Below are 13,317 nucleotides of genomic sequence, written 5' to 3'. Positions count from 1 at the left end.
ACAGATAACCAACATAACCATAACCATCAGCTATACAGACAGAAACAATTCATCGTCTCACCTCGGCACCTCGCTGGAATATAGTAATTTAGTCGTTTTGTTTTCTATAAGGTAACTAATATATGGTACTATATTTGAGCAAGTAGGAAAATATTTACTTAAAATAAATTTTAAAATGTAAAAAGACTTTTTTTTAATTCTCAAAATACATTAAAAGATAACTACATATGCATAGAACTTCATAATTCTATGTTCCGTATAAATGGTACTTTATATTGTAGAATACTTCGCTATTCTATAAAGTATTGAACACACACACTAGTTTATAAAAACACGTGTAACTATAGACGCACGGGTGCCAAGTTAAGTTGACGCTGTAATCTTTTAAATTACAAAAAATATACGTTACACGTGCCATGAGTATTATAAAAATGTAAAATATACTATATGTTAAGACAAATATATATTTTTTTAATATTATTATATATTTTTTGTAAGTATAAAACAAACTACACTCAATATACTTTTATCATTCTTTGTTTATCTGTGCGCAATAAAATGTTATTATTAATATTTCATAACAATGTCTAAGAATTTCATGAAGTTAATCACAGAGCTTGCAAGACGCTGTGATGAACAAGTTAATAAACAAATTTCCCTGAAGAAGTCATTCTTATGAATACAAAAATATTTTTTGAAAGATACATGGCAAATTCATGAAATTCAAATACATAATTATAAAATATATGCGTAAAAACGAACATGTGTTTTAAAAATAATATGTAGAATCAATTCTGTCGAATTATTTATAGTGAGCCGCTTTCTACGTATCCTAATAAGACACTTTCACCCAATCGCATCGAACTACAATACCTTTACCTTCGTGATCTATTCAGCTACATTCTTCCTCCTAGGAACATGCCTCCTTCTATCAAAATTGACCTCAAGTAATAGACAATAACAAAATATTACAAAATAGATATATTCATCAATAAAAAAAAATACTCCTTCGTAATAGTGATACTTCAATTTACCATTGCGTTTGAAATTCGACTCTAATTACTAACGGTATAATTGCATTTAAAAAAATGTCAAATGTAAAGATGTCGTGAAATATTACTGTATACATACAATACAACTATATTATATAGTGGACATATGAAAATATATATTTCAACTAAGCGCACTAAATGATATGCAGAGAAGCCATGTTAGTCCACACCTCGCTGATGAGCTTTGCTTTGTTAAGCTATATTAGGTTATTAGTATTTTAAGTCTAAACAGATATGCCCGTTGTCTATGGAGAGATAGTCGTAAGATATACCATATATATAGTATACATATATATAAAGTATATAAATACTAAGCCGAAAGTATTCATGAAACTCCACAACCTTCGCCGAGGAAAGTAATAGAAATAATTATTAAAACTTGATACTTTTTTGAAATAAATAATAATTAAAAATATTATTAGCAATTTGGGGGTAAGTTGTTTTATCTCACAAATAATATGACCCTATATTGACGGGATTTTATACAAGTTTAAACGTAAGTAAATATAATAAATACAGTGTAGAGTGGAGTTCTACCAAAATGACGAGTTGCATTCACAAGGCCCGCAAATATAAATATATTTAATTAAATATATAGCCATCAAAACTGTGCATTCTCAAATAAACGTCTTTAGAGCACCATACAATAGATAAGAGTGAGCAATTATTTGTTATAATATTTATAGAATACATACATCTAAATAATTAGTTATTTTACATCATGCATTAATTCTGATTATGCAACACAATCAATATAAAGAAATTATGCATGATAGTGTAGTTCATATAACTGTATATTTACATACCCATGTACCTGGTGTTTCCATAACATCTATATTATGTGGGACATATACGTTTAATAATAAAAAGCACATTTTTGAAAAATAAATTTTAAAGTCAAGATCTTAAAGCCTATTTTCGCAAAAATTTTACTTAATGTAATTTATTGTTGTATATTGAATATGTATGATATATGTGTGATACAATTCTGTTTACTAAATTGTTTTCTTATATACAATCGCATAGAGTATAATTTCGCGACTCTTGTTCAGCCTAGACTTAGGATTTTAAGATGCTCGTATAAAATCATTTTTAATTTAGTATGAAGATTGCAATGACATTCAGAAATGTATATTATCACAATATATTATATATCATACTCATACTAAGTCCCACAGAAGGAAATATACATATTATGAGAACTCTTTATAATTATGATATTGCATTAATATAAATATTAAAGTGATACTTTATTTAAATAAATAATATATAAACAAATAAGTAGATAACTATTTTATGAGATGCAAATTTGAAGGAAACAAATTAAATACCTGTCTCTTTCTTCCCCTTCTACCTTTATATAGGAAACGTATATGAAGGAAAGAGAAGAGTAACACATCTATCTAGGCATACATTTACACACATGTACTATGCATAAAATTAGCCTAACATTTATCTACTACGCTAATATGAACACACCTCCAAATTAGGTCTTATGTTCTTAACATTACAGTTGAATTTCAAGTATTCGATAGTTAAATAGGAATTAATAACTACCTGTTACATATTAATATACTTGTAGTAATGTTCTAATTTAGTAGTATAATGTTATGTATATTTAAATTTGAGTATTGGCCATATGAATATTCAAACATTATTTTCACGTATCAAAACTTCCCAAATAAGATCTTGTATACATCCTCATTTTACGACAAGTTTCACCGTCACCCTACTCAAAATATACAAACAGTATCCAATATCCTGTAATTAAATCACTCGCGATATCGTGTCAATTCCTTTAAATATAATTGCACCATTTGGTCGGCAAATATTTGAAGATTAAGTACAAGCTATTTGTCATAACTTCACACACTTCTGTCATGTCACTACTGACATTATATATTTTTAATAAGTTTTCCAAATCCTCACGTTTCAAAAATATTCTTCACTGAATCTATGATCCTTCGAGCCGGATCGACGCATTTATAATATTTTTTATCTTAATAAAATATGCAGAAATGCGTAGCTTTCTCTTTAGTTTACCATTACGACTAAAAATATTTTTCATGACTAGGTGTTACGGATCTTAATTATCAGTTTAATTAATTAGGAGTACAACTAACCCCTTCCTTTCCCATTTCACTCAACTAAATTGGTTTCCCTTTAAACTGCGTTAAGGGCTTGCACAGACTAGCTATACATTTATTTTACATTATATTTTGAACACCCAGAATTGTTTAAATATTTTAAATTTTATTATCAAACAAGTTAATTTTAATACAATTATATAAAAAGTAAAATACTAAATATATAACCTGTAAATAAATGTAAGCAAATACGAGGAGTCTATTAAGAAAAAAAAAACTTATCTGGGCAGGCCCTAACAAAATACACTGGATGAATACAATTAGTACTCTCCTTACTACCATTTCCACTTATAACGACATTTCTAACATCATACACATACAATAAATAATTTTATTATTATTGTGTATACAGGAGAAAATACTATATTATACACAACATGGCGTTAACGCCAGATTATACAACGTTGCTATGACATTCACAAATATTATACTAAACATATCTTATATTATAGGCATAGCCCAATGTGGGGTCATAGATAAAATATTCTTATTCATATTCTTTAGGGTTACGAAGAGGCCTTAACACCTGTTTCAATCAATCACTTTCAAGCTTTCCAATCGTCGAGATCGTGGGAGCACATATTGTAACTCACCGGCCTCCGGTCTCCGGTCTCCGGTTCAAGTAGCCCAGGCCATGACGACTTTGCTGAAGGGCACGAAGAGTGCGGCGGCGGTGGGCGCGGTGAGGAAGTAGCGGCGGCCGCGGTAGGTGCCGTCGCAGTGCGGGCCGGCCCCCTCGCGGGCCACCTCCGCGCCCACCACCACGCCGCTGCTGGCCGCCGTGCTGCCCGCCAGGCCCACGTACCTGCAAAGGATTGTTCTTGTAGTTCTATTTTATATGTATATATAGGTTCATAGAAAATAGAAGTAAAATTCATTTTTAATTTAATTACAAATTTTAAATATATAACCCTTAAACTTTGTATGGGTGGTAACTTGGTTTATAAATATTTATATTTGGTTTATAGATATTTATACCTAATAAGCCTATTTTTGCCAACTGCTGTTTTTTACTTTGGTGATGTGTTACGTAATCTGTATCAAAGGGACAACAAACTGTAATTCTCATGTTGTTACACTTTTTATTAATAATATAGCGTATTGTGCAAACTCACCTGACCCGTCCTATGACGACTCGACCGTAGGGCGAAATGAGTTTGACAGTATGTCCAAGCCGCAACTGGCGTGGCTCTGATGGTATATACGGCTGGCCGCAAGCTATCGACGACCCGTCCACTATCCACATACAAGTATATTAATAAAGATGCAATTAGTCTACCTTCTCACCTATAATTCTAAATGGGGTAATCTGAAGCATTGTGAACATCTTAGTAATAGAAATAGAAATCATTTTTATATAATAAACTCAAAACAAGCGCTTTTGAACAGTTATATTTATTTTATTCTACCACTCATTCGGAACGCAGACATCACCAAATGAACGAGCAAGAAACTTCTATATTGAAATCATAGTAAATGAACATTTGGAATGCTCTTCATAATAAATGATCGTTTGAGAACCATACATTTTGATGAGTATATTTGAATTCAAAGTGGAAAGGGCGTAAAACCATCTCTCAGGTAATATAAATATGATATCTCAGGACAATTCACACAGTGCCATCTACTCCAAAAACGGAGCTGATATAAAGGGTACAAACAAAACTGATGTAAATACAAAGATACATAATAAAAATAAGAAACACCCAGATCGAAACAAACAATCATATCATACTCATGAATAAAAGGAACTGTAACGTACGATGAATCTAACCCACGAGCATCTGTAGTAAAGTAATGTGCTAAACAATAAATTATTTAGAAAAAAAAAATATATAAATATACAAAATTTTAAACAAAAAAACAGAAAAAATTATAAAAAAAATATCTATCATTCATATCAGTTGTCTAGTTAACTGAAAATCAGCGCTGAAAACTATGTTTCCAGCATTATGCTGAGTTGTGGTCCACGTTGACTCTGTTTTTTTAATGTGTAAATTGTTCTTTGTATTTCTTATGTTATTACTGTATAAAATATAAAACAAGTTAATAAATTATATTCTATTCTAGTACCTATAACACAAGCTCTCCGTATCTTGGGACTAGATGATGTTGTATGATTTGTCAAGGTATATTATTATTATATAGGTAATAAGCAATGTAAGAAAAATACATGTAGTACGGACATATATATTTTAAGAATGGTCAAGAAGTGAAGTAGGTATATAAACCAACCAAAAACAGAATTGTACAAGAACAAAACTATAAACTTTAATACAAACTAGAATATACAGACATTTCTGATTAGCCAGCTACAACAATATCAGAGTTCAAACTTAGTTTGTGCCCAGATGGAGCTGTTAGATTATACAACAATATAGTTCAAGCTCAAGTTTCTAGATGGCGCTGTTACATAACTATTGTATTAATTTACTGAATACGTACGGTCCAGCGACGTGGCCATAGATGACGAGCGAAGGTTGTCTATGGACCGGCGGAGATAAGTGTCAGCCTCGTTCAGCAATTCGTCGGTGTCTTCAAAGGGGTACAGTCGCCACCCGCGCCCCTCGCGCCACCCTCCGCGCACGTCCGGCATAGAGCTACGCCACAGGCTGTACTCCGCTGAGTTGATCAATATTTTCTGATTATATTTTGCTTTTTTATACGTGACTAGGGATCCCTTCTGACTTCGCATAGGGATCATAATGTTACTTCGGTTTCGGAAGATTGCTCGCGCATTCCCGTTTCCCTGGCAAAAGGTAAAGAGAAGGACCACCTAGGGGTTTATAGCCGGTAAGGTACCCGTCTACCTGCCCCGGGGCCGGCGAGTCTCCATGAGGATTTTCCCCCAAGATAAAAAAAGGGATCATAATGGCAGTAACTTATAGAAAAATGTATTTTTTTTATTTTATTTTTTGATACATATTTGATATGCTATTCGCATATCATATCATTTTACCAGTAAAAAATGCATATTACATTATAATATGCATTTTTTTACTAGTGAAAATTTTATATTATATAACATGTTATAGATTTTTAAAATGGTTTAAGAATTTGTTGACCCTGTCCATCACAAAATCATTCTAAAATATTAGTTTACCCCATTATACAAAAGCCTACATATATGATAATTTCTCCTGAAAACATTTCGAATATTAAGTCTATATTGATCATTGATTAAGTACTGAATTGAATATAAAACAAAACTGAAGTGCATGAATGATGGCTATAAATTAAAATACTGTTCGTGACTCGGGTGACTCCAGTCATTTGTCTTGTAAGTCAACATTTATTGAATAATAGACTTTATTCATTCGATAGAAGGTTGACATCAGTCTGGTGACCGGTCATAAAAATATAAGCCAAATTCTATAGTAATTAATAAAAATATTTCAATTTTCAGATTATTCTTACAGACAGATACACAAAAAAATCTTAAAAATTGGTCGAGCCGTTTTGGAAGAGTTTTGTTACAAGCACTGAGACTCGAGTTATAATTCAGTTATAAAGACATTAAAATTCAGTAGTTCATCCTTAAAAAAATAAAATAATAGATGCCTTTACACAAGTTTATTTAGCGTGGGAAAGCTCAGAAATCGTGAGGGATTGTATTTTACCGTATGTGTGATTACTCTTTCGCGCGTAATAGCCCATATGTTTCAAGCCATACACACACTACTATCTTTAAAAGTTTAATTTCACAGATTTTATTTTCCAAAGACATAACTAAGATTTATAAATTATATCACTAAATCTATAATTATAGTATTTGCTCTATAGCCAGATGTCCTCAATTTTGCAATATTAATTAAATATTATAAAAGGGCGCTAAATCACGCACGATTTAAGAACACGGGAATACGCGAGCTGACAGTGGATGCGATCTTTCTCGTTCTCTTTATCTACTATTACATTCTTTCCTAGGTGAAAGCCGATTCCAGAGTGAAAGACCATACGTGAAGGCAGCTGTTGCGGCTAATAATACTATGTTGTCGGTTGAGACGATAAATATTACAGATGATAATGGACTGACAAAATGTACATAAAAATATTAATCTTATGTACTAAATAACAATAGGAAAATACTTACTAGCCATAATTAATAGCAATTATTACATTGATGTATCTAGGTATCCCATAGCACTTGATGACCTAGAAGTGAATAGGAAACGTAGTATAATGTGTTACCTTTGTTGCGTGTCAAGCAGGTGGGCTGCGGCAACCAATCACTGCTCCGGTCCGTACAGAGGCACGGGGAACGGTACGAGCCGCGCGACATGTATCTGATGAATAATGTTTACACGATATTATTGCTTTATTTTGGGCAATCTGTTAACACAATAGTACAATCTGGTGGCTCTTTTTATTAAATTGTTGTATTTCTTTCAATTGATGAGGCTGAATCCAATGAGTCAGGTCTCAGGTGCTGCCTCTGAATCTTTTCGGTAGTCCCTGGATGTAATAGCTTTTAAGTTGAAAGAATCTAAGATTCCTCGATCTCTGCAGTTGTGCTACCAGTTCATTTCTGTATCCAGTATAAGAGATCCAGATATGAGAGAGGGTATGTAAGAGAGCTATGGAAAAAACTATGTCTGAAGTTTCTCGAAGGGATAAAATCCGAAACAAAGTAATAGATAGAGAACTAAGGTCAGCGACATATTTACAAGTCGAAGTTTAAGACGAGTTCTAGAGTAGTGACCGCGAATTGGTAAGCATAGTATATATATATGGAATGTGGTGCACACGAGGATGATAAGACATGACGTTAGGTCAGTCAGTCCATCGTGGCAAATTCGCCACGAATTTATACCGATGGTTTGCAGGGGGAAACGCGTGGAGATTAACGGTTATAAAAGTGAACCCGGGACGTACATACCTGGAGGTGGGCGAGTGTCCAGTCTGCGGGGGCTGCGGGGGCGGCGGGGGAGGCGGCGCGGGGGGCGTGGGGCCACGCTTGCCCTGCGCCCACACCGGGTCCGCAGACCGCGACAGTTCTGGCACCATCGACGTGAACCCTGCCAACACATTTGTTTTAAGGCACAAGAGTTATTTTAAAAATATACAACATGTTCTTTCGCGCGCGATCAGGAGATCGATCGCAAATCACGGCCGATTTAACATGGAAAATCGGGACGTGTGAAAATAAGACATTCGCTATTTAAAATGATATGCCGATATTTATCCCTAATTATACACGACACACGAAACTTTAAAAAAGAATTGGAGAATAATAAATGAATGCGTGTCAGCTCAGCGCGCTTTTCTTCTTTAATTACTCACTCGAAACCCGATTGGCGCGTGAAAGATCGTACGTGTAAAGGTAGCTATTGACAAAGTTTCACACATTCGAATACTTGTTTGAACAAACAATGGTACCCGTTAAATTTATGAGCATTTACTTATTATATTTATCTAAAATTGGTCTATTCTTTATTGCACCAACATTAATTGCAAATCAAGAACATTTAGGTACTTAAAGCGTAGTACCACCCACAGTTGTCACCCACTCACCAATGTCGCTGAGCAGCAGGCGGCGCGTGTCGTCGGTGCGGCGCGCGGCGGCAGCACGCAGCGGCGGCGGCGCGCCCCGGCCCGCCCCGCACGCCCCGCACGCCCCGCACGCCCCGCACGCCCCGCACCCCCCGCACCCGCCGCACGCCCCGCCCGCCCCCGGCGGCCCCCCGACAGTCCTCCCGCCGTAGCCATCTCCCGCGGAAGACAGTGGCATCTGCATAAGAATAATAACTTTAAAGCCCCCCGGATGGTATTGTTCACAACAAGAAACGTTGGTCCCGTTGCTATCATACATGTCAGGTTAACGGATGCGATTCCCTGGTGATAAAATCTTGATGAATTCGTAACGATAACTATAGAGTAAGTCAGGTCAGTAGACCAGACCTACGACCTCAGTATACCAGTTTGCTATCCGCGTATTCCTCCAACCTCCTATTATATTATCAGAGATTACGAAAAAAGTTATCACGATCAGTATACGAATATGAAACAAGGAGAAAATATTTCCTATTGTATTTATTTTATTCTTATTGGTATAACAAACAATCTGAGTGGGCCACCCAGACGATACTCGTACGTTGCCGGAAAACAAAGATGTCACGCCTACCCTATAATATCACTGTCATATCAATTCCCTCAATCAAAGCATGCGGTTTTCCGCTGCAAAAATAAGTGAGAAGTAGAAGAAATATAAGTAGTACGTAAATATAAGTAGTCATAAAAGCGGCTTTGTATAAAATCTATCTTGGTAAATTATGTGACAAAGTACATTATAACCTTGTGAGCGAGATATCCATCGGAGCTCCACCGCGGCGGCAGTGCGGACACGTCCGTCTGCGCCCCGCTCTCTCGCCGCGCGCCGCCCCGACCGCGGACCCCCGGCATCCCCGGAACCCCCGGCATCCCCGGGACCCCCGGCACCAGCGGGACCCCAACAGGCCCCGCTCGTAATGGTCCGCGCCATGCGCTGCGGTACCCCGCCGGTCTATAAATAAATAAAACAGTGTTATTCGGACATTACACTTCTTTTTTTATGTAGTTGGAATGACAAGTAATTTGACGGTCTATGAAATGGTAAGTGGTAATAGTGGCCTATAGACATGAACAACACTACTCACATCACCTTATCATGTGGACCCGTGATTCATATATTGCCTTCCAGAAGACGAAGATGTCATCACCTAGTAATATGACGCCCGTGATTCATATATTACCCTCCAGATGACTAAGATGTCACACCTCGCTGTAATTTAACTACCTCACCATCTTGAAATAATCTTTCAAGAGAAATACAGCTTACGTTACAAGTAGCTTGGCGACTGAAATATATGACAAAATTGTGTGCCTTTACCTTACCTTACCTTACCTTACGCTCACGATTTTTTACAAAGTCTACCTTGGTAAAAATCTAATTTGTCTTCTAAAATGATTCAATGATATATATTTCAAGAATACTTTTTTAAAATTGTTTTATTCTTGATCCACAACTTATATGATGGCAGTGATTTTCCTAAAAATCTAAACATGATAAAATAAAATACAAACTTTACCTATATTGAAATGGATTGGGGCAAGTGTTCCTTCTAACATTCAAATTGGCTAGCAAATCATCCTCTGAGATTCCACATTTTGATATATCAGTTTCAGCAAACACTGAAAATCTATGTCCAAAATTACTTGTTCGGTGAAAATTTTCTATGCTCTCATCTCTATGGAGAATATCCATACTGGATCCCAATTCGAAGCTAGAAGACTTGGTATTATCGAAGCTCAAACCTCTGTTGTACTCGCAAGTTAAGCTGTCCACACTGTCTAATCTTCTTGTACTTGTGTTTGGGCTCTTTCTGTATAACATGTTGTCTGACTTGTTATCATAGCTCTTCAATATTCCCCTGCCAGGTAAGTCCAAACTTCCTTTTCCATTAAATGCCACATGTTTAATCTCTTTGTCACTTGGTAAAGAAACTCTTTTCATTTTCAATGAGGACTCAGCAATCACATTTTGGAGGCTGGAATTCTCCTGATTTTCATTCTCAGCATTGTCTGTAGTTTCACCTCCTGGTTGGAAGTCAGGGTCAAGAGTGTGAAACTTTATGAGTACTGGGGTAGAATGTGTTGTGGAAGCAGATGCTGGAGTCCATTGATCTGAATCCTGTATTGATACAAGGTCTTCCTAAAAATAGATATTATATGGGTTAATAATATTATAGATATTTAAATTATTGAAGTTCTGCAGTTTAACTAAGAAGTAATGTAAACTGGGCTATAGAAGCTTGAATAAATCTGTTAAAAATATTTCTAAAAATCCTATAAACTTATTACTTATACCTGTAAATTACTCATATCCTTAGATTCGTCAGTGGTGAATATCAGTTCTATGTCATCTACCTCTTCAGATTCATTGCCACTAGCTGTTTCTTGGTCAATCTTGTCATCGCCCCCCGGATCCATAGGTGTTGCAACCCCCTCAGAGAATACAGAATTGTCACCCTCAGATAAAGATCTAAAATTATATTAATATATAAACACACAAATGAACAATAATTAATAATAATAGCCCTAGACTATACACAAAGCCATTATTCATATCCATGAATAAAAAATTGTTATACAAGATTCGTCACATGGGTGAGGAATCCAACCTGCGAGCATTGAAAGTAAAGTGGTGTGCTAAACCGTTAGACCATAGAGACCATTATTATTAATACTATAAATGTAAGAAGTGTTATGATCATTAAGAGTCTTTTTTTTTACAAATATGACTTTTCAATGAAATAGAAATAGAAATAGAAATTTATGTACACAATTTACCTGAGACTCAAGTCATCAACATCTAAATTTAATGTTTCTTTTCTTCTAGTCCTTTCTACATTCTCCTTCATAACCAGACTCTCTTCAGATGTAATTCTCACTTGAACATCAAATTTGTCCACTTTGGACTTGGCTTCAGCCTCACTTGGCACAGCCATTTTTACATTCTCTGTTGAAACTGTCCTCAAATTAATGCACTCTCCATTAGGACCCTCAGTATCTTCAAAATGTTCTTTCCTCTCCTCAAAGTGAAAACTTGTATTGGATTCTTTTGGTTTCTCTTCTGTAGTGGAATCACTGTCAGAAGTAGTGCTTGAAACAATTGTTCCTTCTTTCAAAGTCCGCACCTTAATCTTAACATCAAACTTTGACAGCAATTCAAGTTTAGTCTTGAAACTTGGCTGATGACTCTTGTGGTCACTATTTTTTGGGAAACTTGTTGCTTGACTATTCAATTCTTCTATTTCTGTATGAGAATTTTCATGGTAACTTTCTTCTGGGCTCACTTCTGGAGACACATTGAACTCCTCTTGTATATCATTTAACTTTTCTGTTGTACAAAACTTAGTAGCGCTTTCTGGTTCATCTTGAGGTTCTAGTATAGGTTCCACAGTGGCACCATCACTAGTAGCAGTTTTGATTACCACCTCACTTTCAGTGCACTCTATATCTTCTGCCCGAGGGCTATAAGTAACTTCTAACTTTATATTCTGGGTATTGGAGTCCTCATAACCTGAGTCAATAATTTTACGCCTCAAGATATGATTCTCTAAAGTCAACTTTTCTATGACATCCTCATAATCTGTATAGCGTGAGTGTTGCTCATACTTTTCCTTCAAAGTTTTGAGTTCATTCTTGGACACTTCCAATGCTGTCCTCAAAGATACCACAGTTTGGTGTAATGCCCTCACTGTGTCCAAGTGTGCAACCCCATTAGGGACCGCCTCCAATCTATCGCTATCCATTCCACCTTATTTCGCGCCGTTAAGCACACATTCAACATCCCATACATGACTATTGATCTTTCAAACTATCTTTACTCGACAATTACATCAGTTCCCATCGCCGTGAATTCAAATCACACCTTAAATAAATGAAGAAGTTGTAAACTAAACAAATTCACAGGCACGAATCAACAAAAATATGAGAAATGTACTTACTTCTGACCTACTTCCAGTATATCATATCCATTGACATACATCTTCGTTATGTCGCACATTTTTAGATCGCTATCTATTCGCACAACCGTACAATGATCCCCCAATGAATTAGGGCACGAACAGAGGTGTAATCGATAAAACAACTCAAGTCGAACAGAGGTAATTAAGCTTTTAAGGTCCTCGAAAGTTACAACGGAGCGCCTCACCACTGGCACGAACCAATGATAAAGCTACAGCACGAAAAGCTGCAATTAAGTTAGAATATTATCTCTCAATCGTTTTGACAAGGCTGTAGGTAGGATATGCGTATATTTTAAGATACTTGAAGAATCTTACTTTTCACAGATACTTGTAAACAAATCAATACTCCAGTTTGGTTTGGTATTCGCGGGCGTAAGAGTAAGCAGACGAGTATGATATTGTTATTTCTGTCATCTATCACGTCAATTTGACGTTTAATCATCCGTTCCAGTTTAGTATATTACAAAGAATAGTATATTCAAAAGCTTTTCATATTGAATATATACATAAATTACTTTCAATTAAGCGCAATAAATTTAATTACCCACATTATAGATTTTTATTATCATTTATTATATATAATTATTTAATATATTTTTTTTTATTTCA

General features: G+C 35.5%; 1 protein-coding gene across 1 annotated transcript; it reads right to left on the bottom strand.

Moving 5' to 3' along the window:
• Positions 1-3,756: 3,756 nt before the first annotated feature.
• LOC131851323 (uncharacterized) lies at positions 3,757-12,527 on the bottom strand. Its single transcript, XM_059201812.1, has 10 exons — positions 11,528-12,527; positions 11,045-11,219; positions 10,267-10,889; positions 9,494-9,701; positions 8,714-8,930; positions 8,079-8,217; positions 7,391-7,485; positions 5,645-5,821; positions 4,315-4,435; positions 3,757-4,004 (listed from the first exon to the last, which is right to left on the bottom strand). Exons 1-10 carry the CDS (start codon positions 12,490-12,492, stop codon positions 3,818-3,820), a joined length of 2,907 nt encoding a protein of 968 aa, XP_059057795.1. The 5' UTR covers positions 12,493-12,527; the 3' UTR covers positions 3,757-3,817.
• Between the last annotated feature and the right edge of the window lie 790 nt (positions 12,528-13,317).

This window comes from Achroia grisella, unplaced genomic scaffold (assembly GCF_030625045.1).
Source record: "Achroia grisella isolate CSIRO2021 unplaced genomic scaffold, CSIRO_AGI_Agris_v1 utg782, whole genome shotgun sequence".
NCBI lineage: Eukaryota > Metazoa > Arthropoda > Insecta > Lepidoptera > Pyralidae > Achroia > Achroia grisella.
Note: the sequence above shows the minus strand (reverse complement) of the source record. Positions and strands in the feature narration are given on the sequence as shown.

Excerpts from the sequence above, each read along its gene's own strand:
- LOC131851323 (XM_059201812.1), bottom strand. The coding sequence starts at position 12,492 with ATGGATAGCGATAGATTGGAGGCGGTCCCTAATGGGGTTGCACACTTG. Across the intron at positions 7,486-8,078 it reads GGACACTCGCCCACCTCCAG|ATACATGTCGCGCGGCTCGT; the intron begins GTATGTACGTCC and ends ATTATTCATCAG. Across the intron at positions 4,005-4,314 it reads GTCGTCATAGGACGGGTCAG|GTACGTGGGCCTGGCGGGCA; the intron begins GTGAGTTTGCAC and ends AATCCTTTGCAG.